The sequence below is a fragment of the Garra rufa genome, chromosome 10 (assembly GCF_049309525.1).
Source record: "Garra rufa chromosome 10, GarRuf1.0, whole genome shotgun sequence".
NCBI lineage: Eukaryota > Metazoa > Chordata > Actinopteri > Cypriniformes > Cyprinidae > Garra > Garra rufa.
In genome coordinates this window covers 14,982,591-15,001,788 of record NC_133370.1, presented here as the reverse complement: position 1 = coordinate 15,001,788, position 19,198 = coordinate 14,982,591, and the positions used below count along the sequence as shown (strand labels likewise).

Sequence of the window (19,198 nt, the reverse complement as noted above, 5' to 3'; positions counted from 1 at the left end):
GACATTTCCTTAATGAGTGTGTGAACAAATCATGCCTCTGGATTAATTGCATGTTTAAAGAGTTTTGATTTATTTTAGGTTTAAACTAATTTAGTTAGGTGAGTAATGTATGGTTATATTGTTGTTAAATGTGTGCCTTCTGTGCTATATGTTTTGTTTGATTTTGTAATATTTTTTTTGGAAAATCCAGTTTATGATGGGTATAGTGTATAGTACATGGTATTATGTACAATGAAAAATTGGTTAATACTGAAATGATTAGGTAAAAAATATAGTTTAACTAAATAAAAACATTCTATTGCTCAAGTTTTTTTTTTTTTTTTTTTGAGCTTTGTACTCAGTTTATACTGTTTAAAAACATATAGAAAAATATAAGTTGATCATTATTTTCACCCACTTTCGATCTCAGATGGAGACTCCGCCCACTACCGTCTGAGCCTGCTGCCGTGGCGCTGCTGCCGTGTGACTGCTGTGACGTATGGTTCTGCTGTTCTGCAATCGGCCCTATCTCGAAAATGAACATGTGGTTCCCAGACCACGAATCATGACGAAGTCATAACGTGGTCTGGCGTTAGCCAGGCTAGGATAAGAGTGCAAAAAAAGTGTTTGTGGTTGGCCAAACTAAACCAGGATTTCTTGGGCAAGAATCGGGGTTGCCAGGTTTTCACAAGAAAACCCACCCAACTGCGTTTTGAGGGGGGGTTTCCTGGTAAGAAATTAGTAGAAATTAGGGGTTAAATACACATATTTGGGTGGGATTACCCTGGTAAAATTAGCATTCAAGGGGATAAGTATTGCATTATTGGGGTCGCTTTAACCCGCTGCAACAGTGTTAAAGTATCCCAATTCCACGACTTGGCAACACTAGCAAGAATCTCAACAACATTTGTGTTTGTTCTTATTTCCGGTCAGGTAGGTAAAATTGTAGGCTAATATCTTACTTAATACTGCTAGTACGTATCTTTAACACCTATTAACTGTAGTTTGTCAAAATATTGTGCCCTTTCCTGCTTACTAAGTCCTTATCTATATGATTTAAGAGCTTCCACATGTTTTTCTGTGGTTTAGACAGTATAAATTAGCATAAAAACCTATTCCTACGTTTACTGTGCAATCAATGCTGCCCACGCATCCGGGTAACTGACTAAAACCGTGAGGTAAATGCAAACCCTCTATAAAACGAAAGGAGAGAAAATGACATTTTTCACCTCAGTAGTATCACACTGATTAAGAAAGTGAACATTTGTCGTCTTGAGCTAGTTCATTATGTATACAGTATATCTTGTTTCATATTTAATCTCGCAAGTGACATAACAGGCATTTGTAGACTAAACATGAAGCTCAAAAAAATGTCACTCACCTTCCAACATTAATCAAGGCATTTCATTGCTGTAATTTCCTTTGGGTTTGAAGCGTGTGCATTAAATAATAATCTTCCTATCTGATATGTAAACATGATATTAAAAAATTAATACAACGATGTGAACCGGTGTCCTCCACGCATATATAATCTAACTTCAAAGTTTAAAAAATTGAAATCCACTTCCTGTGATTTAAATAAACACATGTATACCATGCCTGTGTGCGGAGCTGCTCCTTGTTGGCCAGATGGTTGAGGACCTCACCTCACGCGTCTAGCGTTGACTCACCTTGTATGACTTTGGCCGCTACTGTAAGTCAGTGAGGAACGATGAATGTGGATGCTTTTCTGCACCAGACTGTGCTCTGTGACATTGTCTCAGTGTCCTCTTTCTCACGAGAGCAGAGCACACGATTCCCTGTGGATGAAAGAGCAGGGCTGCCCTCTAAAGAAGAGATGTGTGACCTTGTTTGATTAGTGGTGGAGAACAGATAGATTTTGTTTTAAAATAACGCCATTTTGTAAATTTGGCGCGGCCATTTGTAAAATTGAATAGGTTAGGCTTCCAGTGTCATTTGCGCCAAGGCAAGCTATTTTTAGCTGTACAAAACTTGTTTTGCTGCTTGGTATTGCAAACTGACCTCTTACTATATTATTTTAATGTATTATCTTAACTATGAACGTGTTTTCTAGTGCAAACAGTTTTAGTGCACTGCTATTCTTGATTTCCCTACAGCAGCTAACTTAATGAACTGGAAGTCTCGCACATTCATAGAAAACGGCTTTGCAATGGAAATAAGGTTTGTTTTCCTTTGTATTGCGTATTGTATGTGTGATTCCATTTTTGTTAGAAGCACCAACTCCTTAAAATTCTTTGTACGCTGAAAAAAATGTGCCCATTCTCAAAAATTGCTAGTGAATATTACAAATAATCACAAAGAAACAGCAAGTAGCCTGATATTTTAGTTTGATTGATACAGTCATATTTTTTATTGATATTTTTAGTTTTTTGTTTTTAGACGTTCTGTTTTTTTTTTGTAATTTTAATGTAATTTTATGTTTTTGTCATTTTTATTAAATGTTTGTATGTTTTAAATGTCTATATAGTTTTTTTTATTAATTTTTATTTCAGTTTTAGTTATTTTAGAACAAATTAAATGAAAATGAGTAACGCATGAATAAATAAATTAAATAAATATAAAAATAAATGAAAATAAGAAAATAAAAGTTAAAAAGAATAAAAATAAATGTACAAATAAATACAGAAAATAAAGATAAATGGTAAAAAACAATCTGGATTAAATTTTATTACAAATTAACTATAACTTTAAATTTTTAAATCTGTTTTAAGTCATTTTCTTCTTTATTTATTTTCCTGTTATTACATTTATTCATTTATGTATCTATCTATTTATTTATTTATTTATTTATTTATTTCTACAGGTGTGGTACCTGAAATAAAATTGTGACCCTGGACCACAAACCAGTCATAAGGGTTAGTTTTTTTGAATAAAATCTAAATAAATTAGCTTTCCATTGATGTATGGTTTCTAGAATAGGACAATATTTGACCGAGATTCAACTATTTGAAAATCTGGAATCTAAGGGTAAAAAAAAAAAAAAATCTAAATATTGACAAAATTGCCTTTAAAGTTGTTCTTAGCAATGCATATTACTAATCAAAAATTAAGTTGTGATATATTTACGATAGGAAATTTACAAAATATCTTCATGGAGCATGATCTTTTCTTAATATCCTAATGATTTTTAACCCATATATGTATGCAAATATGTCTGTGCTACTATCTGTATGACTGGTTTTGTGGTCCAGGGTCACAATTAGTATAAATATTTTTTATTTTAGTTAAGTTGGAATGTTTTATATTTCAAGTGACAGTTTTTTTAATGCGTTTAGTTTTAGGTAATAACCCTGCAAGTAGCACATTAAATTAAACGTGAAAAGAGTGAAAAGGTGTTTTCTTCAAAAACTTACTCCAGCATTCGTTGTTTTATTTACAACTTTGAAAACGAATTTTTACAGTGCATTCACACAAAATCCATCTGCCGTTCTGAATCATTCTTTAGAGAGGGAGAGCCAGGTGTGTTTCCTTTAGACCGTCTGTTTAAACAACAACCCGAAACTCTTTTTCAGAGCAGGTAGCACGAGTCTGCCTTGTAACAGTAGTGCTGGCAATAAGCGTTTGTTTGTCTTGGTGTCTGATGATGCATTTCTATATAGATTTTCTCTGAAGCTACGTCCTCAGGGGGGTGCTTACGGCTTAGTCCCATAGTCTGTAATGAAGACAGCTGCCTGACTAACTGTGTGGCCCATCAGCGCTTAATCCATTTTCCTGGCATTCTTTATCCTTCATTCTCCTGCACGCAAACAGCATTATGTCAAGCTTTAAATGAACTATCAGCTATTGGAGAGTAATTACCCATATTAAGTTTAAATTACTCCTCACAATACCGGGATGATGTTATTACCCTCTGGAAAAAAAATCAATGCGCTGTTTGGAGTTCAGGCGCAGCGCACTGTGTGTGTGGGCGCACCTGCTTTCATAATACATCTGCTGACCTTGCTATCTGCAGCGAATGGTGATAACGCCACCGAAATGGGCCTTGATCATTGGTGCATCAAACTTCACACAGGCTGGTGACATTGATCTCATAAAAATGTATTTTATACCCAACCAGCAAATGATGTCAGTCATGTTTAAATCACAGTTAGCTGGGATAAAAGTGGGTTGTTGACAAGTAACACTGCCAAAGAATCATTTTGTCAAAGATTTTAGAACATTTTATATTCTAAAATCTAAAAAATATTGTTTTTATAAATAAATAACATATTAAGATGTCCACGTCAAAAGAAATTTACAAAAGTGATTTTATGTCCATAAAAAGCACCTTAAATGTAGGTAAAGTGTCTTCTTTTAGGGTTTCAAATAAGTTTTTGAAGAATAAAATGTCAAAATGTGGTTGAAATAATGTTACATTGTCATTCAATGTAACGATATTTATGTAAAACTTCAAACAACATGCTTATTCTGACTTACATATTAAAGTATATAAAGTAATAAGGAAGCATATAAAATTTTATTGTGCTTTTTAAAAAGTAAAACAATTCTTACTGACAAATAGGCAAAGCCTAGGATAGTGTAAATTAGGGAAAAATGTATGATATTTATTTTTTGCTCATAAAAACAAAAATGCAATAAAATTAAACTGAAAACTTTTTCATATTTGTTTTGGAAAAACATCAACAATTTAAGGCAGTATTACACTTATTGTTTTTATGCTTAAACCCTTTTTCGTCTTTGACCTATATATATATATATATATATATATATATGTATGTGTGTGTGTGTGTGTGTGTGTGTGTGTGTGTGTGTGTGTGTGTGTGTGTGTGTGTGTGTGTGTGTGTGTACCTGGTATTCATCACGTTGTGGGGACCAAATGTCCCCACAAGGATAGGAATACCAGTAGATTTTGACCTTGTGGGGACATTTCTCAGGCCCCAATGAGGAAACAGGCTTATAAATCATGCACAATGAGTTTTTTTGATGAAGTAAAAGTGTGCACAATCTCCTGTGAGGGCTAGGTTTAGGTGTAGGGTAGGTGTAGGGCGATAGAAAGTACGGTTTGTACAGTATAAAAACCATTACGCCTATGGAATGTCCCCATAAAACATGTAAACCCAACATGTGTGTGTGTATACATTTTTTTACTTCATAAAAATATTAAATACATTTTTAAATAAATAACATTTTAGTAATTAGTATATATATATATATATATATATATATATATATATATATATATATATATATACATATACATTGGAAATAAGTAACATCTATGTATTAAAAATAAGTGCAAATGACATTTTATTTAACACATTTTTTATAACATAATTACTCAAATGTTATTTATTTATTTCAAAATGTATTTAATATTTTTATGAAATAAAAATGTGAGAAGTATATATATATATATATATATATATATATATATATATATATATATATATATATAAATACGCACCCACATAAATTAAAATGATTTAAAAATATTTTATTTAGTAAATATATATATATATATATATATATATATATATATATGTGTGTGTGTGTGTGTGTGTGTGTGTATAAAATTAATGAAATAAGCTTAGGTTGAAGCAATAAAATTACTATGGGAAAAATTATTTAAAAAACTTAAAATGACAAACACACATAAATATTATTTATTTAATAAAAATTATATTTAGTGTATATTTTTATGTATATGTCTATTTTGTCATGTTTTGGTATTGTTGTCATTGCTTAAATTAAATTTAAATTACCCAAATTAATATAACAATTCTAAAAAACATATAATATTCCTGTTACACTAAAATACTACTAAAAACCAAAAGAAGTTTTAGATCCGACTTTTTGGTGTTTTGCATATTCTGGCAAATGCAAAAAAACACTTTCTAAGCTCTTAAATGTTAGATTTTCCAAGGCAGGTGTCAATGTAACCTCTTGCTCTTTTGTGTGAGTATTCAGTCTAAACAAAAACAAAACACCTCTAAGCACATCAAAACTATTCAAATCTTCACAAACCCGTCTTGCCTGAACATGACCCGGGTCAGTGTGGTGGAGAAGCCTTTAAAAGTGTTAATGCAGTTGGTGTTTGTGAATGGGCTGTTGAATTCAAGCCCTCATAGCTCTGCCTCTCCCATTTAACATTTAAATGACACCTAACAAATGGCTCACACAGAGATGGATACCGAACCAAAGGTGATCCCAGCACCCCATCATGGGTTCATTGAAAAAAAAAGAAGAAGCTCATTGGATGGTGGAAGCCCCGTGGACCAAGCAAACTGCTGGATTGGCTCCAGGCCATTACTCAGCCGCAGAGAATGTTCTAGTGCTATTACTTAATGTCCTTGGCAAAAGCCTCCACAACATTTGTACTAGCATAACAGTTACTCAAACTAATGTCCATAAACATGTCTGGCTGGTTTATAATTAGGTCAATTCAGACATCATATCCGATAATGGTCTTTTTAAGCTGCTGCTTCTACAGCGCAAGATGAAAAATCTGTTGATGTATATGACACTTTCATTTTAAATCTAAACTAAATAAATAAAACAATTTCATTCAAATAAAGCTGAAATACATATTAGATGAAAAACTCAAACTAAACAACAATTAAATAAGTATAGGTTGAAGCATAAAATTAATATGGAAATATTTTTTTTAAATGAACTAAAACTAACATTAAAATAAATAAATAAATAAAAAGTTCATTGAAAATATTAATAAAACATATTATAATATATAATATTTCAAAAATAACACTGCCCCAGACAGGTTTTTATGTTATTGCCAAGTCAAGTTTTTTAATGGTTTTTAAAGAAGCTTATCAAGGCTGCATTTATATGATTAAAAATACAGAAAACACTGTAATATTGTGAAATATTATTGCAATTTAAAATAGTGGTTTTCCATTGGAATATACTTCAAAATAGAATTTATTTCTGTGATGCAAAGCTGAATTTTTAGCATTTGCAGATTTCTGATTCTTCAGAAATCATTCTAATATGCTGATTTATTATCAGTGTTGGAAACAGTTGTGTTGCCAAATATTTTGTGGAACCTGTGATACTTTTTTTTAGGATTCTTTGATGAATAAAATGGAATAGAAATAGAATTGAAATAGAAATCTTTTCTAACAATATACACCACCATTTAAAAGTGTGGGATCAGTAAAATGTATAATGTTTTTTTAAGTCTTTTCTGCTTGCATTTATTTGATTAAAAAAAAAAGTTTTCAGTTTTGCTAACAGTTGTGTTGCCAAATATTTTTTGGAACCTGTGATACTTTTTTTTTTTTAGGATTCTTTGGTGAATAAAATGTTAAAAAGAACAGCATTTATTTAAAATAGAAATAGTTTCTAACAATATACACTACCATTTAAAAGTTTGGGATAAGTGAAATTTATAAGGTTTTTTAAAGTATTTTCTGCTTGTCGAAGCTGCATTTATTTGATTAAAAAAATAGCAATATTGGAAAAAACTATTTTACAATTTAAAATAGTTTTGAATTTTAGCATCATTGCTGATTTATTATCAGTGTTGGAAACAGTTGTGCTGCTTAATATTTTAATTTTTTTGGAACCTGTGATATTTTTTTCAGCATTCTTTGATGAATAAAAAGGTAAAAAGAACAGCATTGATTTACAATATAAAACTTTTCTAACAATATACACTACCGTTCAAATGTTTGGGGTCAATAAATTTTTATTCTTTCTGTTTTTGAAAGAAATTATTACTTCTATTCAGCAAGGATGTGTTAAATTGATAAAAAGTGATAGCAAAGACTTATAATGTTTTATTTATATTGTTATATTTTAAAGATTGGTATTTTAAATAAATGCTGTTCTTTTTAACTTTTTATTCATCAAAAAATATCACAGGTTCCAAAAAAAGAAGATAATTCTAATAATAAATCAGCATATTAAAATGATTTCTGAAGGATCATGTGACACTCAAGACACTCTGAATATTCAGCTTTGCATTGTAGGAATAAGTTCTATTTTAAAGTATAATAAATTTTTCTTTTTTTATTTTATATGGTAATAACATTTTGCAATATTACTATTTCTTCCTGTATCAAACAAACAAACAAAAAAAAGCATTAAAAGTCAAACTTTTAACGGCTGTACACAAAAAAGTGTGATGTTTAATACCAAAGGAATTTCATTCAAAGGAAACATTTCAGATGATTCATTCTTTGTGAAACATTTACAGACATCTCCTCATGCAGCCATTCACTATTCATCATACATCATGCTAAATCATAGCATGGCTATAATGACATTTTAATTTCCATTCACTCCTTGCTGTCACCCTAAAGTGATTCAAAGTCAGCATACCATTCCCTCATGAGTGCCAAAATAATTGTCCCTGAATTCGAAGTAGACAATAAAAACCCCTTATTTCGAAAGCTCGTTTAAAGAAAAGTATAACACAAACTACCAGATGCCGTATGAAAACAGATGCCTCTAAATTATAATACATTAAATTATACCTCTATACCTCAAGTCGTGCAAGCCTGAACTTCACAAGACATTGGGGGAGGGCGGCAGACAGACAGACACGCCCGCGCGACATCCGCTTGCTCGTGCGCGCTCACGCTGTGACGCTAGAACTGTCTGAAGGGTTTCAGTCTGTACGCGTGTTGTTGACGGTCAGACAGACTATAGGGAGAGAGAGACAGCGGACCAGGAGCGATCATCCTGAGGCAAGTCCCTTTAAAAAAACGATAACAGACTTACCTATACGCTGTGTTCATTTGCTAAACGCTTTAGGAGATTCTCTCTGGTTGTGTTTAAATCGTTTTCGATGGTGTTTAGTGGTTATGTGATGTTCTTCGAGCTCGGAAACGGGATTCGTAGCGTTAGCTCGGTTAGCGAGTGCTAAGGGTTTAAATGTTCTAGCCGCACTGCTAAAGCTGTCTGTATGAACGAACCAGCATTCACATGCAAAACCGGTTATTAAGCCATGGTAATTTGATTATATGTAGCGTGTAAATCGGTGTTTTGATGTGCCATTTAAAAGGAACGTATATAGCTTAACATTCACATGTAAAAGACGCATCGTCGTGCTCTGATGATCTGGTCTTTGATTTAACGTTAAATCCCCAGCCTGATCTACACTATGTGTGATATGTTTAATAATAAAAAGACAGATTTAAAAGACACATTTGGGGCGATAGCTATTTAACATTTTTGGGAGGTCAGGTGTCAGTCTAACGTTAAATGGCTTGGCAAATGATTCACTGCTCGTAGCCGTTGAATGGATTTAAAATATACACGAATACAAGCTTTCGAGGTCGTTTTGACGTATTTGGGATTTGATGATATGTGGTCAGTTTTTCTGTAACCGTTATGTTGAGGGTCTCCCGGTCGCGGGGAGTGGGAATGTCACACCGCGGGCGCTCAGCGCAGCTGTGCCCGGAGAGTGAGAGGGGAGAGACGGATAGAGGCGGGGAGAGAGCCGCGGTGCCCCTGCGGGGTAAAAAGATTTACACGGTCGCCCAGGGTTAAAAATAGACAGCGTTTTGTCACTGTTTCTGGAAAATGGTTACTTTACGAGGAAACGAAACGACGTCTGCGGTTAGGGTCAGTCTATCCGAACTGTCACACAAATTTGGTACAGCATAACGAAAATGACGTTTTGTTTCGAGGAACTGTGTTAAATTTGGTCAGTGCGTCGTTTAACGTTCGTTGAACAGATATTAAACGCGAATAAAACGCGTTTCGTGCTGGGTTCAGCCGAAACCTCAGTGGCATGCGCTGATTTTGTAGCTGTGATCTCTCATTTTGCCTTCACATTCATGCTTGGAAATTCCGTTTCCGTCAGTGTCAGGCTTTTACGATCTGCGATTCTGCGATCAAATTGTTCATATTTTCCTTTGTTGTACTTAAATGCTGTGTGTGATTTGTTTTTTTAAATAGATGTGGTGGTTATGTACAATTATTGCATCTAATCTCAAGCATGCTGTGGTTGGACAGGACTAAATGGCTTCTCACTGTTAGTTACGGTTGCTGTTGGTTATCTGCGTGTTAAACCGACGTTATTAGTGCACTGACTCATTTAACGCGTTGACGGATTCGGCATGTTGTCAGTGGAGAAAAACAGCGCACTAAACCACCGAGAAACTTTCCTTAGATCGATCGGTCTCAAATTAGATTATCCTGATGAGGTGAAAATGTTTCTGTCGTCTATTTTAACACTGCCCAGAACACAAAAACTCTTCTGGATGCTTTTATGTTGCCTTGACAGCATATTCTTTTGTCAGGCTTCACATTGTTTTCCTTTTAGTAACAATTTAAACTGTATTCTGTGTTCTTTCCTTCACAGGAAACACACCAGACCATTAATTCTGTCAGCATCATGCACGTAGCAAGGATTTGCAACCTTTAACAGTGAGGAAAGAAGGACCAACTCAAAGGTGTCGTGGTTGAAGAACAGCTGAATATTTTCCACCCGAGAAAGACCAATCATCTGTGTACAGACATGGCCAGTCCTCAGACGAGTCTGAAAACCCCTTTCAAAGACCTGACGTCATTCAAAGGCAACATGAAGCGGCTGTACAGGGAGCGACTAGAAGATGCACCTATTAAAAAGCGGGTAATGGCGGAGATGCACCTGAAACGGCGCAGCCTGGAAAGCGTCCCTAAACCTCCAAAGGTCAAGAAGGAGCGTGAGGAACATGGCAGCTCAGAAATGGACATCGAGGACAGAGAATTCCATGTCGTCGGGGCTTCCAAGGCTTTGGATCTGAGCGCTGGCCTCAAGCACACTCTGGCACAGTTCACGCTGAGCAGCCAGAGCTCCCTGGGAGGTCCTGCTGCCTTCTCAGCAAAATCTGCGCAGGAGTGCGCCTCTCCTGCTGGCATGGCTCCTTTACCGTCTCCCCCAGTCCTTGGAGGCGGCCCGCTTTTGGTTCCCTGCGACAGCTCCACCGAGCTCACCCATTCTCTGCTTGAAGGAGAGTCCATCTCCTGCTTTGTTGTAGGTGGCGAGAAGCGTCTTTGCCTGCCACAGGTACTCAATTCAGTCCTGCGAGATTTCTCTCTGCAGCAGATCAACGCTGTCTGTGACGAGCTTTACGTTTACTGTTCCCGATGCGATGCCGAGCAGCTGCACATTCTCAAGGTGCTGGGGATCCTGCCTTTCAATGCACCTTCCTGTGGCCTGATCACCTTAACTGATGCCCAGCGCCTCTGCAACGCCCTGCTCCGCCCGGGTGCCGCCCTCTCAGCCGACCCCAACAGCAAACTGCCAGGCCAAGGCCTGTTGAAGGAGAGCGAGGCCAGTTTCCAGGTCGAGCACCAGTGTCTGGGCAAGTGCCAAGGCCTGTTCGTGCCCCAATTCTACGTCCAGCCAGACGCTCCTTGTATTCAGTGCATGGAATGCCACCTGCTGTTTTCCCCACAGAACTTTGTAATGCACTCGCACAAGTCCCCCGACAAGAGGACCTGCCACTGGGGCTTCGATTCGGCCAAGTGGCCCTGCTACCTACAGCTTGGCCGCAAGCACGAGGGCACGCCGGAGGAGCCCCAACTCAAACAGCTGCTGGACGAGATGAAGGAGAAGTTTCATTACCAGCTGAAGAGGCCTCTGGACAAAGTAAGTGTCTTTTCCTTCCCTGTTGGCTGGTTCGCTAAGGTCAAGTTTTGCTTCATGTTCACAAGTGGATTTGCACGTGTGGGACCAGATGGTAATGTGTGATAGTCTGCAGAGGAGACTGTTTACTATTGTCTGGGCAAGGCTGCTGTTGTTTTGATAAACTAGTGTTGACCCAATTTTATGAGGTGGCACAAAGCAGGTGGGGACGTATGGCGGGAAGGAGGGAATTCCAGTTGGTCTGGCTGAAGGGGAAGTACATTATCTACCTCCCAGGTCAGAAGAGGGTCATCTCTGGGGGATGGATGGACATAGCATGTCCTTAAATTATGTTTAATGTACGTAGGAGTGGGGATTTTTACTGTGAATGTCATTAGATGTCACTAGTCAAAAGTTTTGGACAGTAAGATTTAACCAAGCCTGCATTTTATTCGTGGCATCTGTAGAAGTTGCCCTTTTTAATAGGGAAAAATTGTAATGAAGTCATTGCACTGGGAAAAGCCCGCATTGCATAACTGCATAAAGTCAGAACACTGGAGATTCTTCCACTTTCATGACGTGACCTTTGAAAACAAAACTCAACAAACTGTACCGGTGCACTAGAATCTATAGAAAGGTCATCCTAGTGGGGAAAAAAAAGGTCTGGATTGTTTCACTCTCATTGACCCTTGACCAAGCCAGAGCTTTTTTGGTTGTCAATGCTCATGTTAGACAAAGATCGACCCCCTGTTGGTGCTGTCAGAGTTTTTTTTTTCATATGCAAGTGGCAGCAGTTAATGGTTTAACAGTGCGGTAATGTTCCAGTAGACACAATTATTTTTAGTTTAGTGCCGTTGTGAGCGAATGAATGTGTTCTGTCTAAGTGAGGAAGAAAAGCCCCGGTCTCTCCTGTGTGCTTATGCAAGTGTGCCGGAAATACCGTCTGGTGTCTCGTCTAGCACCCAAACCACATTCCTCCTTCCGCCCTCCCTCCCCCAACACACACACTCTTCATGTACTAAAACAGACCTTGAGTCTGTCAGTCATACCGTCACATCTGCTGCACAGACTGACCTCACCCTGACACACAAACAGCCAGTAACACTGTAACACTCAACTCACTTATGCTTAACGCACACTAATGAAATTGATTCACGCGAACACGCTAAACGCCCCCAGGGAACGTCTCTGCTGCGCTCGGCTGAGGGTGAGATATCAAGCTCCCAGAAATACGAGCGAGTCACTGACACCTTCTCTTTACACGTTAACTGTCGAGCTCCTGACACATCCCTGTCTGGCAGCGTCTTGCACCTACCCTGATGCTTTTCCTGATCCTTCTTTCTATCTTCTGTGATTTTTCTTGGCCATCCTGTAGTTTTATTTTAAGGTTTTTAATATAGTTTTAAATGATCTAAAACAAAGGGTTTTGCACCCTTTAATTATGATAAATCTGGCAGTCCCATTTTGTTAATTTACATTGTTTTAAAAAGAAAAAAGGGCATATTTTGTCTTTCTAATTTTCCACAGACCCCAGTTTGATACCCCAGGTGTAACATACATACAATATACACTACCAGTTAAAAATTTTTAGGACAGTAAGAATTTTAATGTTTTTTTTTAAGAAGTCTCTTCTGCTCTCCAAGCCTGCATTTATCCGATCCAAAATCGATCGTGAAATATTTTTACTGTTTAAAATAATTGCTTTCTATTTGAATATGTATTAAAATGTAATTTATTGCTGTGATCAAAGCTACATTTTCAGCATCATTAATCAAGTCTTTAGTATCACATGATCCTTTAGAAATCATTCTAATATGCTGATTTGCTGTTTAAGAAAATGTATTTATTTTTTTATAATAATAATAATTTTATTTAATTATTGAGCAGCAAATCTGAATATTAAAATTATTTCTGAAGGATCATGTGACTGGAGTAATGATGCTAAAAATCCAGCTTTGAATTCACAGCAATAAATTATATTTTCAAATATATTCAAATAGAAAATAGTTTTTTTAAAATAGTAAAATATTTCACAAATTTACTGTTTTTGCTGTACTTTGGATCAAAAAAATGCGGGCTTGGTAAACTGAAGAGACTTATTTAAAAAACATGAAAAATCTTACTGTTCAAAAACTTTTGACTGGTAGTGTATATTATGTGCTATTATTGTACTTATATTTTGAATAAGTGTATTTTATATTTTTATAAAATGATTAAAATGATAAAAACTAAAATTGAAATTTTTTTGATGTTTTTAATCATTTTAATTTCATAATTTTAATAATTGTAACTTCATTTAATATTATTTACTGAAAATTATTTCTAATATATTTAGATATAGTTTCAGTTAACGATAACAACGCTGATTAGCAGTAAAGCAGTGTCAAAGAAGCAGGTGCTTACAATTTTGTGTTAAACGGCTTTTGCAGGAACTGTAAACAGACATATGTGCCTGCGTGAAAGGTCATTACTCAGACGCCGAGCTTACACGGGTCGTGCCGATAAAGAGCAGCAACACATGCGCGCTCATCTGCTGGCTTCCATATCAAGAAATCGCTGTGTTAAGTGCGTGTGTGTCTGTACGGGAAGCAGGGCAGACAGGCTCATCAGTTTACTGGGTGAAATGTTCACTCTAAACATCTGTGATGAACAAGTGAACAAGTGACTCAGAGTTTCCACAGGTGGCCATGTGGATGCTGGTGACGATCAGACCCTCACCGCCAGACTTCTGCACACGGCACGTCAGCTTGTTCAAAACCAAGCTCTTCCCCTTCGTCAAGGACAGTGTCTGTGTGGTTATGGAGACACTGGCTGCGTTTCAAAACTTTGTGAGCTGTCTGCCTAAACAGCATATTCTGGATGTCTTTTAATTTATTTTTTCTGAATCTTCTCTAAAGCATTAACAAATCTTAATGAATCTACAAAACAAAATTATAATTTAACATTAACATACAAAATAAATAATAATTTAATTTAAAAACAGTCAATTTTAACATAAAAATACAAATTTACAAATGAACACTTTTTAGTTTTTTGACACACAGCTGCCATTCCGATGTTCTAGAGAGTTCTACAGGACTTTCTTGGATGGTTTTAGAGTTTGTGTATGTCTGTATTTATGTCTGTTGCCTAGGCACTGTATCCGGTTGTTGCGTCTATAGCGCACTAGTGGTTAAAGCTCATGACTAGATGAGGACCACCTGACTCAAGTGTCAGAGCACAAATATTTTTAGCCTCCACACCCAAGTTTAGATTTATCCGATGTTAGATTTTCCTACTAATATTGAATTCTTATGGCCTAATGGTTAGTATTCATGCATCAACAACACAATGAGCCATGTTGCTCATTTTGTTGATGCAAGTTTGAGTCATTTAGGCTTGTGACATTACCTGATCTGTTTCTCCTCTTCATTTCCCATTTCTAATCATGCCGCTTGGGTCTCGTAGATGGCTAGTGTGTGTTTGTTTGTTTGTTTGTATGTATGATTGTATGACAGTGAAAGACAGGCAGCTGTGATGGTTTGGGGCTTGGTGTGCAGACGTGTCTGGCAGACAGATGGAGTCCTGTCGATCTCCCACAGAGGCTGAGACAGCGGCTGCGGTGCAGACACCAGACAGCTGCCTCTCTCTCTCTCTCTCTCTCTCTGTGTTTGTGTCTCTCTGTCTTCCCCTTTGTAATTGTGAAATCAGTGAGTTCATGCACCACAGGAACGGACACCAATTCTCCACTATCTCGCTCTCTTATTTCCACTTTCTGTATTTCTTTCCTTCCTTTTTCTATCTGTGAGAGAAAAGCTGTCATTTTCCTGTCTGACTGTGTTCTGTTCTCTCGCCCTGTACCTCGACCACAAACCTCATCTGTGACGTACCTCGTCAGACTTTTCTCTCTCTCTCTCTTTATTTTTCCTGTGGTTTTTGCTTTGCTGTTTCCATTTAGTCTTGTTGTTTAGGCTGTTTTGTGTCTAAAATGTAAGGTACTCAATATAGAGGGTTTGCACTTATGTCAAGGTTTGGTCAGTTACCCAGATGCGTGGCCATATTGCATGTTTAATGTAATACTGAATATGTTATTTTGCTAACTTATGCGGTCTAAAACATGTGGAAGCTGTTAATTCATAAAGAGAAGGACTTTCTAAGCAGGAAAGGGTGCAATATTTTGACAAAACAAAGTCAATAGGTGGTAAAGATACGTACAAGCAGTATTAATTAAGATATTAGTCTAATATTTCACCTACCTGACTGGAAATTATAAAAAGTAAATGTTGTCAAGATTCTTCCCCTGGAAATCCTGGTTCAGTTTGGCCAACCACAAACACATTTTGTTCCTCAGACATTTTTTGCACTCTTCTGCTTGATTTATTATAACCTTTAGCAGTCTATAGTACTCCAAATGTTTTTCCTGGTCCGACCGATTAGCACAGCCCAAAACATGACAACCGTTGACCATTTTGAGCAGCAATAATCAGCAATAATTTCATTCAGTCCAGTGTCGATTTGATGATGTCTTAAAAACACTATTAACTTTTTTTTTTTTTTTTTAATAGATTTGCCGCTAATATATTCTCATTCTCTCCACCTCAGTCAGCATTTTGCAGCACTAAGGTGGAGTCACATTAGCAAAATTTCACAGGCAAAAAAGGTCCACTGTCTGTCATCAATAGTTACTTGATCTGCTCACACAGAAGAGCTTTTAAACCCTGCAGCTTTCTGTTCTGGTCAGTGTGGTGAATTTCTTGCGACCAACTTGAACACGAGTTAAAGGCCAGTGGGGAAATTTTCCACCCTCGTGTGAAACTCCTGATTGCAACGATTTCTATTGAAATTGCCAAATTTTACCTAGTAAATTTTGCCAAGCACTGGTAAATGTGACAGCATTTTCTGCATGATCTCTCCAAACATGGCATTTTCAGCAATCTGCAGAGCACGTCATTGTATCTTGGGAACTTTATCTTCATGCCGCCTGTGTTTGGTGAGAGATAGAAGGGTAGTGAAAGGTCAGAGGTGGTGGAGTCTCAGGGTTTCGTGTGTTTGATCGAGGGTGTTGAGCTCAGGGTTTGCTCCAGTGTAAATATCAGAGACTCCAGTGGATGCAACTCAGGCCCTCAAAATAAGCTGCGGAATGACCTAATCAGTCTCTGTTTACATAAGGGGAACGGAGGGCAGTGAGTGTATGTTTATGGGGGAGAGAGAGAGCGATTGAGGAGAACTATTGATCTGGCTGGAGTGGATGAATTCAGTCAGACAGTAACTGTGTGTAGAAGAGAGAAAGAGACAGGCTGAAGAAGAGTGAGATTGATTTACACATGTCCTAACCAGGTCCAGTTTTTTCCCTTCAATAAAAAAGCTAAATGACATTTGCCACAAACATGATGAGAGATGTTAGATAAAGGTACTAATAATAGTTTGGTGTATTAAAAAAAAGAGAAGAAAGAGATCAGGATGTATGGTTCAGTTCAGGACATGTTGGCAGTGCCCGGCTTCAGCAACTTTTACTCTCTATTCATGGTGAAGCATTCACCTTCATCGTGATTCCTGGCGGTCCATGTGCTCAGGCGGTCACACACTCCAAACTCCGTTCAGTTATTTCCAACTGTTTGTCCTTATGCACAAACAAATCACTAACTAACCCTAAAGCCCCCCGAAAAAGCGCACACTCTGTGATTTGGCAATCTGTCCTATTTATATAAAGCCCAGAGTTCCTGTTGGCCGTTAAGACAACATACTCCTCCCTGTTGGCTCAACATTCGGACGCTGTGGGCAGATTGGGGGCCCTGCTCTTTGTGCTCAAGCTGGGAATATTGTTGTACCGGTCTTTCGCCAAGTCCCTGGAGATGAGCCAGCAGCCAGAACAGCCCTGGGACGGCGCAGACTGCGGCTAACCCAAATTCGTCAAGACATGCTCAGCTATTCAGCCAGGTGGTTCAACTGCCATGGAAAGCATTGGCGTCACTTTTTAGTTAGAGAAATCTCATGCATTCAGAAGACAAGAGCAATGCCTGCTGTTGATATGATGATATTTTGTCATATCAGCACTTAATTTTGGCAGCATTGCATGTATTTTTTTCATGGCTACGGCATTGGTAGAAGCTCAAAAAAATCATGCAAGGTGGTGAATGAAGCAAAAAAAATGTTGATTGTACTTCGAATTCATTTCTTTGTATTAGTGCACTTGGTAGACGCTTTTATCCATAATGACTCACATTACATTTAAGGTATACATTTTATCATGCGTGTCCGTGGGCATCGATCCCATGACCTTGCCATTGCGGGCACCTTTCTCTGTTGTTTGAGATGCAGGAAAAAAAAAAAGGATTTCATAGGGCCTTAAAAATTTATTTTTTGTTCAGTAAATCAACTTTTAATAAATGACTGTAAAATTGTGTACGTTTTAATGATTTCAATTATTTAGACATGATTTTTGATTAATATTTTTTAATTTAACCAAAAATTCAATTGAACTTCTCATAGGACCCTGAGAATCTTTTATTTATGTGGTGCATGGAGTGTCTGCTTATGTAGAAAGTTCTGGATCAGTCTTTAATTAGGCCCATAGTCCTGTTGAAAAGGAAGTAGTAGTACATAAAGCAGACTTGACATCTGCACATTCTTCAAAACACCATTGATTTACATTATATGTTCCATTTCATTCCTACCGACTGCCAAAGCCATATATAGACATAATGTGTAATATAATATTTTCCCCCTCTCTTTTTCTGCTTCCTCTCTGACTGCTATAGATCTACTATAACTTTATCTGATGATGTACTCCTCTCCCTGCTCTTTGCAAAATCAGCAGTCTTAGTCTTCCACTAACAGGGACAAAGTAGGAGTTCGTTCTCAAGTCCTAACAGGGACACGAGAGGAGCCAATGTCCCTCTGCTCCAGATAAGACCGTCTGACTGTGCTGGCTAGTGATTCATCTTAATGTCCCATCACAAAACATTGAGAGCACTGCGATTATGTGCTCTCACTGTGGTCTGTGGACACCCTTTAAATGGAATGCAATGGTTGTCTGGCTTCATCAGGGAAGTTGCCAAAAAATAGGTCATGAAGATGCTTCCTGCAGTTACCCTCATCTATGCTTGTGAGGCATTTTTTTGTGTGAAACTGCTGTTTTCGACCCCCGGTTCACCACAATCTCATTAGACTGCATATTTTCCTCCTATTACTGCAGTGCTCTTGTTTCTTCACGCTAAGCTCATCCCAAAGGAAGATGTGTCGTTCTGCAGACAGCTTTGGAGATGCACGCACAACGCCACCGGCTTGTGATTAATGCGCCGGGATACGCTACATGCGGCATACATTACCTGTTCTGTAAATCTGTCCTTCTTTCTCCTCCCACTTGAGCCTGTGTTTCCCAAAGCATCAAAAAAACGTGAGTGAGGGGCTGGCTGTCCCCTCCCCTCTCATCTCTTCCCTTCTCTCCCTGCGGAGGCTCTAAACGTAGACTCTCTCTGCTCTCCTGGCTCTATGAGGACAGTCTGTTCCAAGCTTGCATCAAGCTGGGGGACTCCTCAACCTGAACAACAGCACCAGCCTGTACGTTCGTGTCTCTCTGGAGAGCAGCGCAAATTAGAGTCTGAACGCATTTAGCTTTCTGTACAGGCAAAACAAAAGATGTTTGTATGACATGTCATTGCTTTGATTGACTGTCCATCTGTCCAGTAATTATTGATC

General features: G+C 37.4%; 1 protein-coding gene across 2 annotated transcripts in view; it reads left to right on the top strand.

Moving 5' to 3' along the window:
* The first annotated feature begins 8,569 nt into the window (after positions 1–8,569).
* Positions 8,570–19,198, top strand: part of skila (SKI-like proto-oncogene a) — a 36,662-nt gene continuing 26,033 nt past the window's right edge. For both annotated transcript variants that reach the window (XM_073848800.1, XM_073848799.1), the window contains exons 1-2: positions 8,570–8,651; positions 10,274–11,545. In XM_073848800.1, the coding sequence (XP_073704901.1) occupies positions 10,430–11,545 (1,116 nt within the window). In that variant the 5' untranslated portion in view covers positions 8,570–8,651; positions 10,274–10,429. The remainder of the gene's footprint in view (positions 8,652–10,273; positions 11,546–19,198) is intronic.